The sequence below is a fragment of the Chiloscyllium plagiosum genome, chromosome 2 (genome assembly GCF_004010195.1).
Source record: "Chiloscyllium plagiosum isolate BGI_BamShark_2017 chromosome 2, ASM401019v2, whole genome shotgun sequence".
NCBI classification, from domain to species: Eukaryota; Metazoa; Chordata; class Chondrichthyes; order Orectolobiformes; family Hemiscylliidae; genus Chiloscyllium; species Chiloscyllium plagiosum.
This window is the reverse complement of record NC_057711.1, coordinates 104,035,260-104,060,392: the sequence shown is the minus strand read 5'-3', so window position 1 is coordinate 104,060,392 and position 25,133 is coordinate 104,035,260. Positions and strand designations below refer to the sequence as shown.

The window sequence follows — 25,133 nt, the reverse complement described above, 5'->3', positions numbered from 1 at the left end:
TGCTCAGTTAAGCATCTAGGTATCAAGATGCTACAGGTTTCACACTGTAAGAAATACTGCCCTCTAAATCATTTGCTTCATTAAATGCTTATGATGATTAAAAAAGCCATCAGATTGATCACAAATGAGTAATGTTTACCTCCAGACAGCGTAGCGGTGAAGGTATTATTGTTTTCTTGAGAGATGCATTATCTATCAGCAGCAATCCTAAGTTCTTAGTCTGCTTAATACTGACTGCATCAGAATGCTGTTTGTGATATTTTTCCAGCCAACTCGTAAAGAAATAAATATCTGCATTAAATGTAGATACCAAATTTAATATTTTATCATTTACTTACATATTTGTCAGTTTTAACTTTGACATTTACACTTTTGTTTTAAAAATATATAAACTTATATTTCCTGATATTAAGCTATGCACTGTCTGCTTATGAAAGTACTATGAAATGGAAAAAGTAAAATAATTAAAGAAATATCAAAACCTTAGGATGCAGTGGAGATTTACTAGAATAGCAACAGGCTGAGAGAATTCAGTTATGTACAGTGATGTGGGTTACTGGGATTGCTCTGCTCAGAATAGAAATGGACAAACACAGATTTAAAGTAATTATCTAAAATATTAAAGAGTTTTGATATAATGCATAGAGGTAAATTGTTTCAACTGGCAGGAAGAAAGACGACCAGACAAAATATATTTAAGTATCTTGGCATAAGAACCAGACAGTGACACCTAAGATGACAGTTTCTCACCAACCAACCATTAGAGAATGTCTGTAAGACACTTTAAATTTATATTTAAAAATGAAAAATTAAATAATGTTAAAGAAGTTATCACATAAGTAATAAGAGACACATTCAGATGGGAAGAAATGACTTGTTGAATTCACTGTTCTGTTTTATTTTTAAATGGTAATTATTGTTAGGTTGTATTAGTAAGAATTAAAGTTGTACATTGTGGTAGTGAGGACATGCATTAGTTAAAAAACAATTGTGAATTCACTAATTAACAGCAGGGGAAAGGAGCAAGGGCAGAGAACTGGCATAAAAATTAGCCAATAACAGCAGAACACAAGCAAAATTCTTAACGTAATCTCAGGAATCAAAATGGCATCAGCACAACGGAAGGAAGTGATTGATGAGAGTTGGTAAGTGAGTCTACTGTCTAGCCTTCAGTTCATAAACAATAGTCTGTGAAGTAAAGTTAAGGAGAGCTCAGCTCCTGGAGTGTAAGACACCCTCACAGTTTCCTATTGGCTTGGTCAACCACATATGTAGGAAACGGCACTAGCTGCAAAAATGTGATCTTCTTGTTTCAGGACTAAAGTGATAGCTCGAAACACTGTAGTGTGCTGTAAGGCTGAGAACCATTTGGATTAATATTTAGGGAGGTGATCGCATTGCAGTAAGGGAATGGGTGTTGGCCAGACAGCCGAGGAGGTTCAGGCAGATAAGCAAGGAGTCACTCACTAACCTGCTTTCCATTTTGGAAACTGGCAAGGGCAATATTTCTTAAAGAAGATGTCTTTCTTGCTGCTACAGAGCATTAATGAGACAACCCTGAAGTATTGTGCAAAATTTTGATCCCACTACTTAAGGAGCAACATACTTGCCAGAAGAGGTATGCATCAGATGGAATCCTGAGATGGTGAGATTGCTCTATGAGGAGAGATTGAGAAGACCAATCCTGTATTCTCTGGAGTTTAGAAAATTAAGAGGTAATCTCACTGCACAGTTTTTTTTTAAAATCATGATGATTCTTCTAATTTGGTTTGGAGTAGTGGGGGTTCTAGAACCAAGAAACACAGTTTAATAATAAAGGGTGGACCATTTAGGACTTGTGAGGAAGGAACTACACTCAGAAGGTGTTGAAAGTTTTGGACTCCCTGAGGGATGTGGTGGCTCAGTTACTGAATATTTTGTAGATAGACATTAATAAATTTCTAGGTATTAAAGACAAAGGAAAATGGAAAGTGTGTGGGTACGTAATGTAGATGGAGAAGATTAGCCATGATTTGATTGAGTGGAAAAGAAACTTCAAAGAGCAAAAAGGTATGTTATTGCCTCTATTTATTGCAGAATAAGAAATGTTTTTGTGGAGTAAGTTTTCTGATCTGGGTTGTACTGCTGTAAAGGTTGCTAAACATAGATTTTATGTATTAATCAGAATTTTCAAAAGTGAATTAGGTAAGTACATGAAAAGGAAAAAAATTATGATATCATTTTAACAGAAGTATTAGGCAGCAGGATTAATTGCGCATCAAGCATACAAAGAGAGGAACGGTCTCACTTTGTACAGAATTAATCTATACAATATAAAAGAAAATATTAAAATTAGTGAAAATGTTCTAAAATAAACCAGACAGGGATCATCTGAAAAACTTGTGGATGTGTTATTTGAATATCTAGAAGTTTTTAAAGTTACAGAATTAGAGAGTGTTGGGGTAGCCCCTGGTCAAGAGTCACACAAAATGGCTGCCCATTGGCATAAAAATGGCTGAAATAACAAAACTAGCTTACCTGGTCCAGCATTAGAGTGAGATCATAAGTTTAGCACAATAGAAGGTTCTTTGAGAAGGAGGTATCCCAAGGCTAATTATTTTTGGCAGTGGAGCTGAGTGGGAGCAGTCAAACTGTGCTCTGGGAAATCGAGTAGAGGCTATAAATACTTACCGCCAGGATGTTGGGCATTCATTTTGGCAGCAGAACTTAATGGGAGCAGCCGAATTGCACTCTGGGAAGGTGAGTGAACTGATATATTTGGGCAGTGGCTAAACCAGTGACACTACACATGTAGTGCTGCCCTCCTCTAACTAAAGATAAAGGTGTTGATAAGGTAAAGCTTTTCTTTTTCATTTTTATCATGTGCTGGTAAGTAGTGTGATTGGTAATTTTTTTATTTCAATTTCATTTATCTATTATTTGATATTATAGTTGGACTAAGTTAAGCTTAAGAGTAAAAATGGCAGGAGATCCCAGACTCACGTTATGCTCCTCTTGCTCAATGTGAGAGCTCAGGGACATGGGTGATGTCTCTGACTGCTTCACATGCAGGAAGTTTGTCCAACTGCAGTTCTTGTTAGACCGCATGGATTGAAGCTGCGGATGGACTCACTTTGGAGCATCCGTGATGCTGAGGAGGTTGTTTAGCGAATTGGTCACACCACTGATTAGGACTGCTGAGGGAAGGAAGGGAACGGGTGACCAAAAGGCAGGAAAAGAGCAGGGAGGCAGTGCAGGTGACCCCTTCAGTCATCTCCCTCCAAAACAGGTATACCATTATGGATAATGTTGGGGGAGATGGCTCACCAGGGGAAGACAGCAGTAGCCAGATTCATGGCACTGTGGCTGGCTATGTTGTACACAAGGGCTGGAAAAAAAAAGAGTGGAAGGGCTATAGTCAGAGGGGATTCAACTGTGAGGGGAGTAGATAGGCAGTTCTCTGGCCAAAAATGAGACTCCCAAATGGTACGTTGCCTCCCCGGTGCATGGGTCAGGGATGCCTCAGGTCAGCTGCAGGACATTCTGAAGGGGGAGGGTGAACAACCAGTTGTTGTAGTGCATATAGGCACCAATGATATAGGTTATAAATGGGAGGAGGTCCTACAAACAGAAGTTTGGGAGTTAGGAGCCAAGTTGAAAAGATAGGACCTCAGAGGTCGTAACCTCAGGATTGCTACCAATGCCACGTGCTAGTCAGAGTAGAAATGGGAGAATAGGCAGGATGAATGAGTGGCTTGAGACATGTACAGGAGGAAGGCATTCAGATATTTGGGATATTGGGACCAGTTCTGGGGGTGGTGGGACTATTACAAATCAGACAGTCTACACCTGGGCAGGACTGGAACCAATGTCATGGAGGGTGTTTTTGCTAATGCTGTCGGGAGAGTTTAAACTAATGTGGCAGGAGGATGGGAACCAAATGAGGTGGTTAGCGGACAGTATGGAGGTCGTAAATAAAGCCTGTAAGGAACTAGATAATTAAGTCAATGTGGCTAAGGGGAAGGGTAGGTAGGAAGCAGATGATGAACGCAACAGAACAATGGTCTGAGGTGCATTTGTTTTAATGCAAGAAGTGTAGTAGGTAAAACAGATGAACATAGAGCTTGGATTAGTACCTGGGAGCATGATGTTATTGCTATTACTGAGAATTGGTTAAGAGAATGGTAAAATTGGCAACAAAATATCTTGGATATAGATGCTTCAGGCGGGATAGAGAGGGAGGTAAAGGGGGTGGAGGAATTGTATTACTGGTCAGAGAGGATATCAGGGCTGTGCAGAAGGAGAGCACAATGGAGGACTCGAGAAGTTAGGCAATATGGGCAGAGACCAGAAATAGGAAGGGTGCAGTAACAATGTTGGCGCTGTACTACAGGCCTCTTAACAGCGAGTGTGAGATTGAGGTACAAATATGTTGAAAGATTATGAAAATGTGTAGGAGCAACAGGGTGGTAATGATGGGAGATTTTAATTTTCCCGGCATTGACTGGGATTCACTTAGTGTTAGAGGTTTAGATGGAGCAGAATTTGCAAGGAGTGTCCAGGAGGGTTTTCTAGAGCAGTATGTAAATAGTCCAACTCAGAAAGGGGCCATACTGGACCTGGTTTTGAGGAATGTGCCCAGCCAGGTGTTTGAAGCTTCCAGAGGGGATTACTTTGGGAGTAGTGATCACAATTCCATAAGATTTAGAATACTCATGGACAAAGACAAGAATGGTCCTAAAGCAAAAGTGCTAAATTGGGGAAAGGCTAAACAAGGTCGAAAAGGGGGTCATGAAATATCTTTAGCAAACAGGGTTAAGGAAAATCCCAAATTTATATCTAAGGAACAAAAGAGTATCGAGAGAAAGGGTTGGTCCACTCAAGGGCAAAGGAGAGAACTTATGCGTGGAGTCACAGAAAATGGGTGAGATTCTCAATGAGTACTTTGAGTCAATATTCACCACAGAAAGGGACATGACAGATGTTGAGGTTAGGGATAAATGTTTGATTACTCTAGGTCAAGTCGGCATAAGGAGAGAAGAAGTGTTAGGTATTCTAAAAAGCATTAGGGTGGACAAGTCCCCAGGTCTTGATGGGATCTATCCCAGGTTACCGAGGGAAGCGAGAGAGGAAGTAGCTGGGGCCTTAACAGATATCTTTGCAGTGTCCTTGAACACGTGTGAGGTCCCGGAGGACTGGAGAATTGCTATTGTTGTTCCCTTGTTTAAGAAGGGTAGCAAGGATAATCCAGGTAATTATAGATCGGTGACTCTGATGTCAGTGGTAGGGAAGCTGCTGGAGAGGAAACTGAGGAATAGGATCTATTCCCATCTGGGAAAAAAATGGGCTCATCAGTGATAGGCAGTATGGTTTTGTGCAGGGAAGGTCTTCTCTTTCCAACTTAATTGAATTCTTTGAGGAAGTGACAAAACTGATTGATGAGGGAAGGGCTGTAATTGTCATAAACATGGACTTCAGTAAGGCATTTGATAAAGTTCCCTGTGGTAGGTTGATGGAGAAAGTGAAGTCGCATGGGATCTAGGGTGTACTAACTAAATGGATAGAGAACTGGCTGGGTAGCAGGAGACGGAGAGTAGGAGTGGAAGGGAGTTTCTCAAAATGGAAAACTGTGACCAGAGGTGTCCCACAAGGATCCATGCTGGGGCCACTGTTGTTTGTGATATACATAAATGACGTGGAGGAAGGTAAAATAACTGGTCTGATTAGCAAGTTTGCAGATGACACTAAGATTGGTGGAGTAGCAGATAGAGAAGGGGACTGTCAGAGAATGCAGCAGAATATAGATAGATTTGAGAGTTGGGTGGAGAAATGGCACATGGAGTTCAATCCAGGCAAATGAGGTGATGCACTTTGGAAGATCCAATTCAAGAGCAAAGTATACGGTAAATGGAAAAGCCCTGGGGAAAATTTATGTACAGAGACATCTGGGTGTTCAGGTTCATTGTACCCTGAAGGTAGCAACGCAGGTCAATAGAATGGTCAAGACGACATACTTTCCTTCATTGGCCAAGGTATTGAATACATGTTACAGTTGTGCAGGACTTTGGTTTGGCCACATTTGGAATACTGCATACAGTTCTGGTTGCCACATTATCAAAAGGATGTGGATGCTTTGGAAAGGAGACAGAGGAGATTCACCAGGATGTTGCCTGGTATGGAGGGTGCTAGCTACGAAGAGATGTTGAGTAGATTAAGATTATTTTCATTTGAAAGACGGAGGTTGAGGGGCGACCTGATTGAGGTCTACAAAATTATGAGAGATACACAGGGTGGATAGCTAGAAGCTTTTTCCCCAGAGTGAAGGACTCAATCAAGAGGGGTCACAGGTTCAAGGTGAGAGGGAAAAAGTTTAAGATACGCGTGGAAAGTTCTTTACACAGAGGGTGGTGGGTGCCTGGAACACATTGCCAGCAGAGGTAGAGGTGAGCATGATAGCATTATTTAGGATGTATCTAGAGAGATACATGAATGGGCAGGGTGCAGAGGGATAACGATTCTTGGAAAATAGGCAACAGGTTTAGATAGAAGATCTGGTTTGGAGGGCGAAAGGACCTGTTTCTGTTATGTAACTTTCTTTGTTCTTTGTAACGGGGTCTACTTTGAACAAAGAAGCTTACAATTGAATAGACAGGGAGTTCTGTAAAAAGAACAGCTGTAAGAGACAGTCTGATAATAAACGTCTGGGAACAGACAGCCTGAACTTTGTAGCAAGCAATAAAAAGAAAAGTTTGATCCCACAGTAAGGACAGTATTATGTTTTGTAAAAACCTAGGATACAACAGCAAAGCATGGAACCTTTTGTTTGACAGATCTATAAACATATTCACTTATTCCTCAAGCATGAATCCTAATTCCATATTTGAATAGAATTATGTACAAAGTGAAGAAGTTCACACTGCTAACCAATAACTTGACATCACTTGTTGTGCAATGCCCTAGCACAATTTTAATCCAAAACTGATCCAAAGCAAGATAACTCCATATTGACAAGCATACCATGTTCCTCTTTCATAAGAGCTGGCAAATCAAGGGCTTCATTTTCCAGAAAATCTGTCCGAAAGTTTTCAAACATTTCTGCAAACGTAACTGCTGCATTAAATCCTGACTCAATACAATCCTAAACAGGAAAATCATTGGATTAATCACAGCAAATCACAGTGAAATGGAAGGCATCATAAGTAAAATCTCAGTTAAACAAAAATGTTCACAATTGGTTGGCTTTAGTAAAAGCAACTTACATTTGTCAATAGTTCATAAATCAGAGAGGAAAGCTCTACTTTACAGAAAAAAACAGCCTTGGATAATTAGGGAGACAAGGGTCTGCATTAAATAAAAAAAACACATACAAAATTGCAAAAAACAAAACAGATCCTCTAGAATGGGAAAGATACAAAGACCAGCAAAGGGCCACAAACAGTGCTACTAAAAGGGGTTATAAAAGGAAACTTGCCAAGGATGAAATCAATAAAAAGAAACTTTAAAGTTACACAAAGGGAAAACAGTGGTCGGAAACAATGTTGGCCCACTAAGGACTGAAGGTGGGATGTTGTCAATGACTATGGGGAAATAGCATGTTGAAGAATTACTTTGTCTTGGTATTTACAATTAAAAAAAAGGATAGCTTGCCAGAATCCCTGAGGAAATTAATAATGGATTGGGGACAAGGCTGAATAAAATTAATGTAAGAAAAACATCAATGAGTGAAAGAACTCCAAAGAGGCTAGTATCCCACCACCAAGTCACCCTTTATTTACACTGAGCCAGTTCTCAGAGTCACCAGAGTCACACTTGTTCATATCTGTCAGTGAGGGCTCCCTGATTGGACCAGAATAACAGCTCAATCAAGGAACTCATTCTGTGAGGTCCAGCTGGTTGACATTGCAAGAAGGTAGCACATTGTAGAAGGCCTAACTTTCATCTTTCAGTGTCCCTGAGGTATAAGAGCTGTCTGCCTGGATTGGAAAATTGCAAATGTCACTCTGCTCTTTAAGAACGGCAAAACAGAGAAAAACTCAGGAATTACGGATCAGTTAGCCTAATATCAGTGGTGGAAAACAATTTCAAGTCTATAATCAAGGGTAGGGTAACTAAACACGTTGAAAGTTTTCAGGTAATCAAGGAGAGCCAGCATGGACTCATGATGGGTAGGTCATGCTGGACAAACCTTATTCACTTTTTTAAAGAAGTAACTAAGGTAGTGGACAGTGTAATTTGAATGAATGTTATTTATAGGGACTTCCAGAATGCATTTGATAAAGTCCCACATAGGAGACTGTTAACTAAGTAGAAGCCCATGAAATTGTGGGAAAATTACTGACATAGCTGGGAAATTGATTGAGTGGCAGGCAACAGAAACTAGAGATAATCAGTTGGTACTTAAATTGACAGGATGTGACCAGTGGTGTCAGACAAGGATCTGTTTTAGGGCCTCAATTACTAGCATTATTTATTAACAATTTGGGTAACTGCACAAAAAGTCAAATATTCAAATTTGCTGATGACACAAAATTAGGTGGCAGTACAGACAACGTAGGTGATAGACCATCAACATCCCATTGTAATTTTATGCTAAATGAATGGGCAAAACTGTAGCAGATGAAATTCAACATAAGTAATTATGAAGTTTTCTATTTTCGACTGAAAAAGAATAGATCAGGGTAATTTCTAGGTGGCATGAAATTAAATAAAGCAAATATCTAAAGAGACTTGGGAGTTCCAGTGCATAGATTTTCAAAATGTCACAAATAGGTGCAGAAAATAATCAAGAAAGCTAATGAGTGCTGGCCTTTCAATCTGGAGGATTGCAGTACAAGGACGCAGAAGTTATGCAGTTGTACAAAATCCTAGTTAGGCCCACTAACGGTACCATGAGCAAATGTGGGCACCACACCTTAGGAATTACATATTGTCCCTGGAGGGAGGATAATGTAGGTTTACAAGAATGATATCTAGACTTCAGGGGTTAAGTTATGAGGACAAATTATTCAAATTTGTCCTGTTTTCCCTAGAATTTAGAATGTTAAGATATGATCAAAGTCTTCAAGATATCAACAGGAAAAGACAGATAACGATAAATTCTTTCCACTGTTTGGAGATTCTATAACTATGGGGCGTAGTCTGAGAATTAGAGCCAGACCATTCAGGACAGATGTTAGGAAGCACTTCTACATACAAAGAGTGGTAGATGTTTGGAACTCTTTTCACAAATGGCAGTGGATGCTGGTTCAACTGTTCATTTCAAAGCTGAGGTTGATAAATATTTGTTCAGCAAAGGTATGAAGGGATATAAGCCAAAGACAGATATATGGAGTTAGGCTACAGATCAGCCATGAACAGTGGAACAGGCCTATTCCTGTTCCCATGTTCCATAAATCAAACATTGTAGACACATGCTCTTCAATTTATAATGTTTTTGGTTTAACCGAACAGAAAAACAATAACCATTTTAAAAGACAAATTGACTTTGATTTTCACACCCGCTATCTGGCAGAAAGCAGGAAGCAAGGCAGTTCAAATGGAGCTGAGACTTGGCCAATTCATTTTCTACTGGGCACAATTTTAAATTTTGGGTGTTATGATATCTACCCCAAGTTAGCAGAACCTGTAAAAATGCCAATACTGTCATCTGGGCCTATTATGTGATTTTTAACTTGTTGACTGTATGTGAGAATAGTGGTTCTTTTGCCACTAGGCCAAATGGTAATTTGTCTGGAAAGAGAGCTTGAGCAAAAGACACAACAAGTTAAATCGTTAATAATTACTTTGTAATTCTCTTGCTGGTTATCAGGAGAAAAGGTGCTACAAGAAACTATAAATTTTCCTATCCCAAGCCTGTGCCCTTTCACTAATCAGAATGCCCCTTCTTGAGAATTACCTGACCAACAGTGTGTACTCACAGGTCATTGGCAGTGGTCTCCTGCTAGTCAAATCTCCTTTGCTGCTTGGTGGGTTGTCATTTATTCTTAGTGTGTTTAGAAAAAAGTTTGACCCTAAATATGGAACTAAAAACCCATCAGACCTTATTCTGTCATTTGAATTTAATGATCTTTCATGGTACTAATTTGCCACTGGGACTACAGCATTCTGTTCTCATTGCTGATGGCATGCAACAATATAAAGGAAGTGAACTGTACAGATGATCCAGAATTGGACATTTCACAAGTCAGTCATGTAAGCATCAAATGCAACAAAAGTCTATTCTGCCGATCCCTAGTATGCTCAATAACGTTATTAGTTGTCCAGGAGATATAAATTTGAATATAAAGTATTCATACATCACCACATTGGACTTCCTAACTCTAACTGAAAAAAGCATCAACTCAAACATTTCAAATTTTCACTTATCTGGTGAACAGTACAACAGAAGCTGCACCTATAGATTAAGTGATGTTTGAATGTTCAGACATAGCCTTCTAATACTATATTAATAAATACCAAGCCAGCCTTAAACTAAGTAGCAGTGTGTTTGTATAGCATAATGATATTGCGTATGTTCGATTTGATTTAATCTCTTGTAATACAAGTACTGGAAAATGGTTCAGGAGGTTGTTTTTCACTGGTGTAGATGCAATGGGCCACAGGGCCTTTTTTCTGGACTGTAGATCTCTATGATTCTAACTTCAGTAGGACTAGGAACAGTTTCTAATTCTATGATTCCACGGTGAGCAAACTTGGATACATTGCTCTCTGTCTTTTCATCCAAGTCATCATTATGCAACGTAAATGGAGTGCCCATCAATGCAAAACTATCTCATTTGTCCCTATTCTTTACTTCTTGGTCATTAACTAAACATCCATTCATGTTAATATATTACTGTAATACCATGAGCCCTTATCTTGCATGTAACCTCTTCCCTGGTATTGAACTTTGTTGATCTCAATTTTGTTAGTCTCTCAATGAACAGCAAGATATAATCCAATAAAGAAAGGCTATTCTAAATCTTCTACAAATACTGCAAAGATTAGTTGGTGGGAAGTGTGGCAGTGATATAATTTTCTTTAATTTACCCTCCTCAGATAATAGAAGGTAATTGGACCTCAACAGGCACTACTATGTATACAACATTAAAATGCCTCTGTAATGAATAGAACATTACTGATACCAATGCCACTAGATTTCGAATTCTTAGCAGTTTAAGAAAATGAATCAATGATGATGCTTTCAATCATATTTTGTTTCACTAATGTGGACATTCTAGGAACTAACTTCCAAAGGTTAAGTATCAAATATGTTACTGCTTATGCTAAATCATACCAGAATTTTCTGGATGGTTTCCACCAAATACTTGTCATCTTCAAGGATAGTTGCCAGGCTTGGTCCCTCACCACAAGTTTTATCTTCAACTTTTTTGTTGATAATCGGACTTGTAAAGGAATTAAAATATGAATCTGACACTAAGTTGGCAATTGAGAGAACTATTCCCTGCATTTGTAGCACAAAATCGGAAATCCCAGCCTGAGAAAGAAAACACAAAAAACAGTTAAGTATAATCTGTACTGAATGAAAGTCCAGGTTTTTCCATAATATGTTTTAGTCTATTTCCATTTTTTTCTCCTTTTGTAAGGCTTTTACAATTTTTTTTCATAATATAACTATACGTAAAATCCATTTGCTTTCTATATTCATCATACCTACACTGGACAATTCACCAGTTGCAGAATCAACATTCACTAATTAGTTTCATTGACATTAGTATTATAGATGTGGTTGGATTTTCCTGCACTAATTGGGAGGTTTAAAAATGGTGGGAGAAACCATATTCACTTTCTAAACCCGCAAACTGTACATACTAGAAGGATAAGAGAAACAGGTTAAAAGAACCCCATTACCTGCAAGTTTCCCTCAAAGATATATGCCACCCTGATTTGGAACTCTATCATCATTCTTTCACTATGGCTGAAGCAATATCATTAAGCATCTTCTTTAATAATACTGCGGCTACATCGCATCAACTGCAGTGGCTCAAGTTGGCACCTTATTATCATCATCTCAAGGACATTTAGGGATAAACAATAAATACCAGCCTAGCCAGAATTAATCATATTTCATGAAAGAATAAAACAAATCTGGTCATTCATAATCTTGATTGGAGAGGGTTGGGAGCCCAGTGTTCCAGTGTTGCCACCTGTTTTGCAGAGTGAAGATTTTAGAATTAGACTAGCTAAATTTTTTTGATGTGGTCCTCACCAGCTCACAGGAGTGGTAAACCCATGGTCTGGAGTTAGAAATCTATTGACAGTTAAGTTTAAAGTTAACTGTCAACTTAACATGTTACAATAAAATTAAACTGTATAAGTTATGATTTAAAACAGTGGCTGAGGATTGGACTTTGCTCTGAAATCTTAAGTGGCCACTAAGTTGACCAGCACTGTCAAATTCAGAAAGTCTTTAGCTACAATAGAGCACCTAATCCACTCAAATAAAATGAGTTTTCACATTGAAAAATGTTAAAATTCAGCTTTGATTGTATAAATTGTCCCTCTTGCTTTAGTTGTTTCAAGGAATGTCAATTCAGACAGCTGTTTCCGGTTTCAAAGCTTGATTTTTAAGAATATTTTATGAGCCCTTGAGAGGGTTATGTCTTTAAACTGAATTTAGAATGATCGTTTACTTTGACAATTTTATGACTGTCTAATCAAAGATTTCAGAAATGTATTTAGAATGATTATTTATTTTGACTGAGTGAGTAGGCAATGGGTGGGGGTGAAGTATTGAATATTATAAGGAGGGTGAAGGAAAATAAGGAAAGTGAAAGGGTATGATGGATCATAGACACATTTAGGGGTGAGGGGGGTTACAAAGCTATGGGGATATGAGGATGACAAGGGAAATGGAGATGTCTGGGATGTTGGAAGAACGATATGGCGATGAGGGGTTTTGGGTTATGGGACTTATGCTGCTTTCCAGAAGTGGGCCAATGCCCTAACAACCCTTTTAACCCATCTGCCTTGGCATCCACCAGCTTCATCTCTACATTATGCCTGCTTATGTTTGTCAAATGACTTAAATAGCAATATTAGAAAATTGTAATTGAAAAGAAACTAAAAGTTAAATGCAATGAACAAACCTCAAAGTCACCAAGGGGAGGACGGAATACCAAATCTTGAAAATTTAGTACCATTTCTACAAGAAACATTGGCACAAACACTTGTTCAATCTGGAGTTCTTCATCCTCAAGTTCTTCATCCTCAAGATCTTCATCCTCAAGATCTTCAACTGTTGCAATGCTGAGTATGGGAGTTTGCATAAGTGACTAAGAAAGATAAGGTGAATACATAAATATAAAACTATCTTACTGTTAAAATAATTTTCAAAGATGAAGCTCTTCTGAAAAATAAGAAGTGTAATTTGGATCTCACGATGAAATGCATCACAATAGGGAAAACACGACAGCTACTGGTGTAGTCCCCATATCTGATATATATGTCATGAAAAAAAACCATGAAAATAACAAAAGCAAACCTCAACAGCTTAATCACACAAAGAAAAGTATATATTTTTTAGAAAATGCTTTGAATGTCTATCCACCTTTTTTTCCAACTCAGCTTCCCTTTCAGCCTCGTTTGTGCTCCAAATTCTAATAAGCTCCTCCTCTGGAGTGCGCTTCAGCTTCTCTGTCAAGTGATTGAACAAGATTGTGATGGAATTCACTGTGAGGACATGCATTGTATTCACTATGAGATAATCAGTAAGGCGGATGAAGCTACAAAGAAGAAATAAAGAAGTATTATATGTTTAACCTGAATCATTAGTGAGAATTAAAACAGAGCTTTTATATGTTTCCACTAACCAGGTTAGCCTCCTGCAGTGAGACCTCTTGTTTGCCTGCCCTGTATAATTTACTTTGTCAGACGTTTCCGTAAGAATTTCAGTAGCAATAGTAGAACGCATATTATTCTCACCAATGCCTGGAAGTCAATAAATATTTCTTATGCAACAATATCCATAATCAGAAAAGTCATACATGAAAAAGCAAGCAACATTTTTTAAAGTAATGTAAGTAGATAAGCATTCATATCTGGAATAACCTGCAAACTTTGTGTGAAATATTCATGTTCATTAAAATGTACAACATTTTATTTATGGAGCATAGACTTTAATGAAACGAAAAGCTCTTGGAGAGACTGTCCAAAGGATAAAGCAATATCAACTCAAATTTTTATAGTGGACATGAGAATCACAATTTTAAAAGGCTGTCAAACTTCACGTGAAACGCAAATTCAGTACAAATAAACACACTTGCACATTGCATTTCAATCAGTACCTGCACTCTGCATCTCAGACAAATAGTCATCTGGTATAAATCCAGCTTCCAGTAAGGCTGTGCAACAGGCAATCTTAACTGTTTGTTGTGCAATTTTCCTGAACTGAGCCAGACGTTCAGCACCCTGTAGAACAAAAAGAAAACACTTTAATGGATTCCAATATTCTTCATATGGAAAATAAAATTTTACCTGAAAAGGTCCTTGCTTTAAATTTTCATCACCAACAGACAATAATCTACAACGTACAAAGTTAAAAATCACACAACACCAGGTTATAGTCGAAGGGTTTTCTTTGGAAGCACTGGTTTTCGGAGCACTGCTCTTTCATCAAATAGTGAAGCAGCGCTCCAAAAGCTGTTGCTTCCAAATAAACCTGTTGGACTGTAACCTGGTGTTGTGCGATTTTTAACTTTGTCCACCCCAGTCCAACACCGACTCCTCCACATCAGAACTATATTATACAGTTTAAGTTACTTAGAATTACGACGTACAAAAAGGTTGTCACACAAGCAGTAATTCAGGTCTGTTATCCTTTTCCTCCAGCCTTCTCTCCAATCAGGATATATTGAGAGAGCAGCAAAGCGTATTGGATCAACACTTTGTAAATAGTTACAAGTAGTTATAAAAACTTTGAAACGATGATTGCAAACCTTATTGTTACAAGGTCTTATATAGGAGTGTAAATGTTGTAAATAGGTTTTACAAAGGAGTATGCTTTCATCATTCTGCAATAGTCATTTGAAACATTGTTTCATGGAACTTTATTTTATCTCATCCCTTCATGGATCTTGAGGTTTGCCCGCAGTGGTCAGAATTTTAGTAGTTGAAATAGAAAATACTTGTATGTAAGTGGCATGGGTTGGTATGTGTTAGCACTAAAGTAACATAAGGTCAATAAGGGTCATAGGATAGCTAAAGGGACTATGTTGGTATTGACTGAATGAGGTGTTTTGGGGTGGATGCAGAATACTAGGTGGCATGGGGTGATGTAGATAAGGCATGGGAGTGGGGTTGAAGAGGTTTGAGGGGTAACGGTTCGAGAAGTTTCTCATCCTTTTTTATTAATTTTTGGACATAAAAGGTAGAGCCCTGAGGCAGCCTTTCCACCTAGTCCGCCTCCACAGCTAGCATCCTCAACACTACTTCCGGGATTTCCTGCTGTGACTCTTAACGTAGCTTGTCCCTACTCTGGACCAACATTCAAGTGGCCAATTATTGAAGTCAGGTTTTCAGGGCTGAGAATTCTCCCAATCTGCATAACTGAATAGTCGTTAAAAGTACAGGGCTACATCCTAATCCACATCTCTCCTCTTAAGGCAATCATGTGATCAGTTGCAAGATTAGAGTGGTGCTGGAAAAGCACAGCATGTCAGGCAGCATCTGAGGAGCAGGAAAATCGACGTTTTGGGCAAAAGCCCTTCATAAGGAATGAGGCAGGGACCCTCCGGGGTGGAGAGTGCAACCTTCATCCCAACCCCACCCCTTCCCATTTGTCTCTCCACCCCGGCCGTTCCCTGCCTCATTCCTGATGAAGGACTTTTGCCCAAAACGTTGATTTTCCTGCTTGTTAGATGCTGCCTGATCTGCTGTGCTCTCCCAGCACCACTCTAATCTGGACTCTGATATCCAGCATCTGCAGTCCTCACTTTCGCCAATATGATCAGTTGCTACAATCAGAATGCCTCATAATGAAATGCTAAAGTTAGCAGCTCATAACTACTTCTTCTCCAAGGATCAATTCAAAATAACAACCCATTAGACTTTAATACTGAGTTTGAGGGAACGGCCCAGAAAGATTCACTAAGCACTAATGAACATGAGCAACTGGAGGTGGCAAGGAAATTCCAATAGATCTTTATATAGATTAAATTAGATTACTTACAGTGTGGAAACAGGCCCTTCGGCCCAACAAGTCTTCACCGACCCTCCGAAGAGCAACCCACCTAGACCCATTCCCCTACATTTACCCCTTCATCTAACACTACGGGCAATTTAGCATGGCCAATTCACCTAACCTGCATATTTTTGGGTTGTGGGAGGAAACTGGAGCACCCGGAGGAAACCCACACAGACACGGGGAGAATGTGCAAACTCCACACAGACAGTTGCCTGAGGCGGGAATTGAACTCGGGTCTCTGACGCTGTGAGGCAGCAGTGCTACCGACTGAGCCACCGTGCCGCCCGAAATCAATCCACAATGTCTAAGCCATAATCATTCCCAGTCATGAAATTCACTGCTGCATTACTGGTTGTGAGGATGATAGCATTGAGAATAACAAAAGTTACCCAGAAACTTTTGATTTATGATAGAAACTGAAGAATGGAGGGAAAAATTATGAGAATGTTTCCAGAGGTGTGGCATTTCAATCGGATGGATAGGTTAGTTGTTTTTCATGGAGCAGAGGAGATTGAAAAGTGACTTTACAAACTGTTCAACATCTTGAGTGATTAAGAGAGAGAAAACAGTTTCTTTTGACAGAGGGACTGATTATCATAATGCTCCAATTTGAAGAATTTGGCAAAAGAACAGCAGCAACAAGAGGAAGTTTCTTTTTATGCAGCAAGTTGATTGAATATTCAACATGCTGCGTGAAGGCATGGAGGCAGATACAATTGAAGCTTTCTCAAGGGAATTGAAGAAGCACCTGAAGAGAAGGAAAATATACAACTACAGGGAAACTGCAATGGAATATAATTATTTATTCTTATTGCTTCAAAGTTGTTTAAATTCTGCACTTTATAATATTGCTTTCTTCTATTTGCTTTCAAGATCTAATGATTCTATAATTGATAAATGCTGAGGGTTTTGTAGCTTGCAAATACGCACTAAATCAAGAATGTATTAACCTTAACTTCTTCAAAGTTTTAAACTCTATTAGCTATGTTGCAGTTTTTTTTTTGGCTTTTAAGTCTAAACTCTATGAAAGTACTGCTGCATTTTTTTTTACAAAAGAATAAACTCTGTATTCTAGCAATACTGTAGTTATTCACTTTTAAACTTTAAATAGCTATGCTACAACTCTGTACTGCTTGCTAAGGATTTTCCCATCGATTTTGTGAGAAAAATTGAGGTTTTCCCATCTCTATGTCATATATGGAGCTTTCCCACTTCGTTCTGGTAAAATGAATGCTTTCCTACATTTCATGGCTAAAAACATAATGTACATACTTTGCAAAAGTGTTTAAATAATTTTTTTTGTGCTTATTATCTTCTGTTATCGTGTGTTAAACATCTTTTAAATTGCCCTTTAGTTACATTTAATCTATCTGTGAAACAGTGTAACTTTAGTCACTGGCCTTTGCTCTCTCTGCAAGGCCAGAAATCCATTGTGAATATTGTTGGGATTGGACGTAGCCCCATAAGGGAGGGCCAATGGATTCCAGAGTGAGACGAACAAGGGCTTTGGGCAGGAGGCATTTTGCATGTCAAGCAATACTGGACTTTAAGACAGGGTGAGTTGATTTCATAGTATAAGCAGGTAGTAAGAAAGAGGGACACTATTTTCTTGGGAAGTGAGTATTTTGGCAAAGGACACTGCTCAAAGATGTTATGACCATCCTGCTGTGTCAAACATTTTCAGGAAAAAAACAGGAATCCAATTCTTGCCTGCCTGCCCATACCACCAGCATTATGGAATGTGCGGGGTAATACTGGGGTTTCTTAACAAACTCAATTGAGTTTTAAGAATTAAATAATATGTATTTATACAGCATCTTTCAGACCTTTAGTCCAGCATACTTCAGATTCAGTGAACTTGTTTGAGTTAAAGTTAGTATTCTCAGACATGGAAGAATGAAAGCTGAAAAATGTGTTGCTGGAAAAGCGCAGCAGGTCAGGCAGCATCCCAGGAGCAGGAGAATCGACGTTTCGGGCATAAGCCCTTCTTCAGGAATCAGGAGGGTGTGCCAAGCAGGCCAAGATAAAAGGTAGGGAGGAGGGACTTGGTGGGAGGGACGTTGGGAATGTGATAGGTGGAAGGAGGTTAAGGTGAGGGTGATAGGCCGGAGAGGGGGTGGGGGCGGAGAGGTCGGGAAGAAGATTGCAGGTCAAGAAGGCGGTGCTGAGTCCGAGGGTTGGGACTGAGATAAGGTGGGGGGAGGGGAAATGAGGAAGCTGGAGAAATCTTCCACCTAGGAACCCTCCAACCACAAGGGATGAATGCAGATTTCTCCAGCTTCCTCATTTCCCTCCTCACTACCTTTTATCTTAGCCTGCTTGGCACACCCTCCTCATTCCTGAAGAAGGGCTTATGCCCGAAACGTCGATTCTCCTGCTCCTGGGATGCTGCCTGACCTGCTGCGTTTTTCCAGCAACACATTTTTCAGCTTTCATTCTTCCATGTCTGAGAATACTAACTTTAACTCAAACAAGTTCACTGAATCTGAAGTATGCTGGACTAAAGGTCTGAAAGATGCTGTAAAAATACATATTATTTAATTCTTTACTTCCACATGTATCTGTTCTGCCATTGAGTATATTAGTTCTTTTTCATCCAATTTAGCTAATTCTAGGATAGCTCCCATATTCCCCAGGAATGGCAGCAATACCAAGCAAAGCAGAAAGCTTCTTCGAACACAAATCTCATTGTCAATACATTTGCTTCAACGATATTCATTCCTGATTTTAGCAGTTGTTTGGTGAGTAATTTGAAGATTGTCACACTGGACGTCCTAGTCCTAAATCTGCTTGTTAATCGTTCAAACCCCTTTAACGTGTGTTCGTTAATTTTCTTTTTATATTGTTGATTCCCTTATGGAAATCAAAGACTAACTGGCCCCTTTCCTTTCCATAATATTTCCTAGCCTTTCCAAAATGGCCCCGTCCAGGTAGCTGGCAGCCAAACCTACATCCAAGATGGATGATTTGGACTTCAAAGAAAATTGTTTACATATTGTTTTTGAAATAACATTTCAAAGGTGTTATACATTACCTCATCAAGTCGTCGAAATTGAACTGCCTTAAACTCTTCCAGTGTATAAGTGTGCCCTTTCTTAATATCACACAATGCCATGTCGCTAATGCGATAGCACATGTCTCTGATGTTGAGAAGAGCAGGCCTCAAAGACTTGATAGAGGAAAAGCACAAGATATTACAAGCCATAATAAAATCAGCAGCCATCATTTTAAAGTTTTCCATGTAATGACATATTAGACAGCTCATTTAGATTGTACATAATTGTTTAACTTATTTTTAATATAGTAACTACAATCAGACTATGTAAAAAGTATGGAAGATTCACTTATGAAAAGCTGCAAAAACATAAGTCTTGTTTTCCTCATAAGTTTGATATCTGAAGGTGTTACACGTTGGTGTTACACATTCATATATATATAGCATGAATGCAATCATTAATACATGTGATAATGATAAACATGACTGCATTTTTACAATTATATCATAGCAGAGAATCTCAAAGTGCCTCACAGAGGTAAAAGGAGAAGTAAGAATGATAAGTCAGCAGGGACTATCTGAAACAATAACAAAAAGCTTAAACAAATTGGTGGACTGTAAAAATAGTCCTAAATCATGGCAGAATGAGGAAATTTGAGGTGAGAATTGTAGTGTAGAACCTAGGTGGTTAAAGAAAGAGGCACAAAAAATGACGTTAGTTGGAATTCAGTGTTCTCTTGACGTGTTTATGCCGCCTCTCTGCAACAGCAACTCAGCTGGCCCCACTCCCCACCTTTATGCCTTGGCCCTAACGTTTTTCAAATCTTCTTTGAAAGTCTTGGTTAAATCTACTTCTACCACACTCTCAAGCACTACATTTCAGATCTTAAACATTTTCTGTGTTTAAAAACATGTTTATTTTCTCAATGTCTTCTTTGCTTCTTTTACCAATTACCTTAAATCTATCCTCTGGGGTTTAACCCTTTCATGAGATTTCCCTGACTACTCTTGCCAGGTCGCTAATGATTTTGAATATCTTGAACCTTCTATTCTCAATACAGAATAGTAAGTCCCAGTTTCTCAATACCTGCACATTGCTAAAATCATTTTTGCATTTTTTCCTACACCTTCTCTACTTCACATATTCTTAAACTGTGGTATCCAGAAGAGGGCACATAATCTAACTGAAGCTGAACCAGTGTTTTATAACAGTTCTTCCTTTGTACTGTATGCCTATTTAAAAAACACAGGATGGAATCTTTAAAATTATGAAACAATTGACAGGGTATACATTAGAAAGCATGTATCCACTTAGAAACTGTTGAAAACCTAGGGGCCATAAATGCAAAGTCGTAAATAATGATCCCACGAAGGAATTTCTGTACTCACAGTGGCAACTACCAGATGGAGTAGTTGTAGTGAATAGCATAGATGCATTTGAAAGATGTTAGAAAATTTCATGAGGGAGGAAGGAGTAAGAGGTTATATTGATAGGCTGAGATGAAGTGGGGGGTGTGGCAACAGCATTCACACTGGCATAGGACTGTTAGAATTCTGTATGATTCAATGTTGCCTACTTTGCAATGTTGTAAAATACTGCTCATCTCAACATACACTGAGCATATCTAGAGTACAGATGATTTTTTTTTAAATTAGGTAATAAAATTTTCAATTTATAACTCACAGGGTTCACTATGAATAGATTATCTTGCAATGCTCTGCGACAGTTGTTGATCTTCTTGGAACGTACATTTTTCCGCCATACAGTAAAAGCTTTCCATTTTCGAAAAAGTGCAAACACTGGAATCTGAATAAGTTGCTTATGATACAAATATTCTTGTTCCCAACGGTCCAGTTCTATGAAATCAATGTCTTCGTTATTCATGTGTAGAACTCCATGCTGGCTGATTGTGTAATAATCATTCTGGTTGATATCATCATAGGCAACAACGCTAAAAGAAATTGAGTTCAGCATAAAAATATTAGTAATTGATTGTTGAATTCATATTTTAGATTTATATTAATTCATATTTTAGATTTATATTAATTTATATTCATATTTTAGATTTATATTAATATTAGTAATTGATTGTTGAATTCATATTTTAGATTTTTACAATTATTAAGATTGATCAGATATACCAGAGATGAAATACAAATTGAAATATACATTGAAGGATGAGGGTTTAAATTTTCAGATGAAACGCTTCTTCAGAACTCCAAAACACCAATTGACATTTTAGATAGTATTCAATCTGCTATCAAGTAACAGCATATTTAGCTTAATTTTACGTTCCTTTCAAGTTGATTCTACGTTCAAGTAACAGCATATTTAGCTTAATTTTACGTTCCTTTCAAGTTGATTCTCCAGCTCTTACAAATTTGTATTTAATACTAAAAAATGTCACATTTTATGAAATGATCTTGGACTCATGAGGTCAGTTCACAAAACAAAAACAAGGTAAAAGGGAAACGATATCTATACATAATGAGGAAATTGCTGATTATTGGATGCATTCTCATTAAGAGTTCATCAGTTAGTGATGACTGACAGGTAGCTGGCAAGATCGGTTTAAATTTTAAACTAGGCTGGTTGACTGTTTGGCTGTCACCTATTTGGTTGAGTTGAAACAGGCACAGTGCGTACGTTCTTTCTGTTTGCCAAGAAAGAAATCCAGTGTATTAACATATGTCACTTCAAGTACATGCATCTGTGCCACAATGCGTGCCTGACTGACAATCCCAAAATGGCTGTCAGCATAATTCTGCTGGGGATAGTTATTTGGTAAAAATTCCAAAGGCCAGTATATTGTGTCAAATAGCATATCTTTGTAATTAAGAAGATGGTGACCACAACTAAACAGCCCGCACAATTGGTAAACACAATTGTTTACCAAGTATTATCCAAATACAGAATCACCTCTAATGTTGAGCACTCTTTAACAATTCTTAGAAATGCGGGCTGTTTAGTTGTGGTCACCATCTTCTTAATTACAAAGATATGCTATTTGACACAATATACTGGCCTTTGGAATTTTTACCAAATAACTATCCCCAGCGATTAGATTTATATTGCCCATTATTAAGTGCGATTCTGCCAAGATCTCCGACAATACTTGTCGAAAACTGGTTCATATGAGACCTGCAGGAGTATATGACAGATACTCCCTTCAATTTTCCCTGACTTCATCTGATTTTCCTGACAGGGTAGCTATTTGAAAGGTTTTACCGAATTCAAAATTATTTCACTATTAAACAGAGGTTCACTTAAAATAAGTTAATAGATACAATGAAATTCAAATTATCCATAAAACAGCGATGCATCAAAATTGTTTTCTTTCAAACACAAATATTTATGGTGGTATTACAGAAACCAAATTCAATGTGGCTTGTTTTGCCACTGCAAAATAGGTGTTACACTTCTGAATTTTACATTGTAAATTGGCAGCAGAATGATGATGGTAGTCTTGGGCCATACTTGCAAAATGCATTCAGCTCCACAAATACGCAGGTCAAGACTCTACACCAATTACAGGAAACCCACTGCAAAACTGTAGTGGAAATATGTAGACATTTCCTTACATACGATTAGTCTCATTATACCAATTCTTACTGAGATGCCTAACAGTACGTATTCAAGACGTGAATAAAAAGACACCAAAAAAAACCTTTGGTACTTATTTTTGTTATTGAGCGCCTCGGAGAGGTAGGAGTGCTCCTCCTGGCCCTGTAAAAATCTTGACCTTGGATCATCACCAATGCCTTAAGATTCTTCCATACAAACTGGCTCTGTGATTACTGGTCAATTTCTTACCATTGATAGGCTTCAGTCAAGAATGAAGAGGATTTGTTGTCCTAAATTTTCAGCTGCTCCAGGCACCACTAATATTCGTCCCCGTTTAGTTAAGTATTTGCGTTTCATATTTAAGAAAGCAGTGCTTGATGCCACTATCGAACAGGAGCACTATTATCGTAAAACAATTACAGAATAGAAAAGCACAGCCAGTCAGGCAGCATCCGAAGAGAAGAATCGATGTTTCAAGCATTAGCCCTTCATCAGGGATGATACTTGAGGGCCAAGGTAGCTGGGAATGCAATAGGTAGATAAAGGTGGATTCCACATCGACAGAAATCTACCAGTAGTTCCACAAACATCATCTACTGCACCCACTGCATCCGATGCAGTCTCCTCTACAGGGAGAAGACAGGATGCCAACTTGCGGATTGTTTCAGAAAACATCTCTGGGACACCGCCCTGTGGCGGAACACTTTAGCTCCCCCTCCCACTTTGCCAAGGACATACAGATCTTGGGCCACCTCCATCCCCCAACCCTAACCACCTCAACTTCTGCCTTGGGACCCTCCAACCAAACAGGATCAATGTGGATTACACCAGTTTCCCCATTTTCCCCTCCCCCCACCTTATCCCAGTCCCAGCCTTCCAACTCGGCACCACCCTCTTGAACGGTCCTACCTGTCCATCTTCCTATCTGCTCCACCCTCCTCTCCTTCCTATCACTTTCACCCCCACCTTCACCTACCTATGACATTCCCAGCTACCTTCCCCATGCCCCCAGCCCCACCCACTACCCATTTTTCTCTCGGCCTTCTTGGCACTCAATCTTCATTCCTGATGAAGGCTTTATGCCTGAAACATTGATTCTCCTGCTCCTCGGATGCTGCCTGTCCAGCTGTGCTTTTCCAGCACCACACTCTTCAACGCTGATCTCCAGTCCTCACTTTCTCCCAAAACAATCTCAGAAGTAACAATGCTCATAATGACCAAAAGAAAAGCCAGATTGGGAGTGAAGATCAAAAGTGAGGACAAAAGAAATCTTTCAGAGTCTTTAAGAAAGATCAATGAAAGGTAAAGAGATAGAGTTTCAGGAAGGAAAGCGCAGAAATGGAACATATTTAGGCTAAGCATGGGAGAATTCAGAAGAGATCAGTATGGGTAAGGGTGACAATGCTATGGAGGAAATTTTAGATGACGGCAAGAGTTTAAATCTGAAACATTAGGCCATTGTAAGCTAATATGAGTGAACAAGGATAGCCATGTTGTTTAAGATGAGCTTTCTGCAGAATAGGGCACAGACAAGAGTTTGAGCTGAAAATGTGTTGCTGGAAAAGCGCAGCAGGTCAGGCAGCGCTTTTCCAGCAACACATGGAGTCGTCCAAGGACCTGCATATCCTTGGTGGAATGGGAGGGGGAGTTGAAGTGTTGAGCCACGGGGTAGTTGGGTTGGTTGGTCCGGATGTGCCAGAGGTGTTCTCTGAAACATTCCGCAAGAGTTTGAACCAGTTCGAGTTTACTTGGTGGATATTGAAAGATTGTCACAGATAGCATCAAAACAATCAAGTCTAATTGTTACAAAGGTATAAAAGAGGTTTTGTACAGTGTTGAACTAAAAAAGCAGATACTGGCATTTTATTCAGTTTGAATTGAATAGACCAGGAAACAAAAATTATATGAAGCTGAAAGCTCAGCTTGCAGCCTTAGGTAATGGTCAGAAAAGGTAATATTTTCTGTAGCATGGAAGTGAAGTTTGTGAACCAACTGGTATGTCCTTTACATGTTTAGTTGAAGGAATTCAAGTCTCATCCAGGACTGGACAATGAACAAGTCATCTGACATGATAAAAGGTAGTACATACTTCAAAATAATTGAAGATATACAGCTGGACATCACTGGCATGTACCTGGAAGGTGACCTCATATCTGTAAACAACAGATTCTTAGGAAACTCTGCAAGTGGCAAAAGAAATTGCTGCTTAGATGCAATTTGCTGAGTTGGGTGCATAATTGCTTAAGGTCAGTACAATCAACTACAATAAAAGGCTGCAGAGAAATCGAAAAGCATAATGTAGGATAATGCATACTCAAGAATCACCAAACATAATTTGTGAATTTGATTGAGGCTATGGAGACAGATTTCTGTGAGCAGCTGTGGAGAAATTGGGTAGGAATCTGATGGCA

The 25,133-nt window shown here is 38.8% G+C and overlaps 1 protein-coding gene across 1 annotated transcript in view; it reads right to left on the bottom strand.

Moving 5' to 3' along the window:
* Positions 1-25,133, bottom strand: part of dnah6 (dynein, axonemal, heavy chain 6) — a 341,236-nt gene that overhangs the window by 262,711 nt on the left and 53,392 nt on the right. Inside the window, exons 6-14 of the mRNA XM_043705917.1 lie at positions 20,842-21,109; positions 19,197-19,331; positions 14,265-14,388; positions 13,791-13,908; positions 13,529-13,703; positions 13,068-13,253; positions 11,255-11,455; positions 6,997-7,117; positions 140-291 (exon numbers count right to left, since the gene is read on the bottom strand). Of these exons, the coding sequence (XP_043561852.1) occupies positions 140-291; positions 6,997-7,117; positions 11,255-11,455; positions 13,068-13,253; positions 13,529-13,703; positions 13,791-13,908; positions 14,265-14,388; positions 19,197-19,331; positions 20,842-21,109 (1,480 nt within the window). The remainder of the gene's footprint in view (positions 1-139; positions 292-6,996; positions 7,118-11,254; positions 11,456-13,067; positions 13,254-13,528; positions 13,704-13,790; positions 13,909-14,264; positions 14,389-19,196; positions 19,332-20,841; positions 21,110-25,133) is intronic.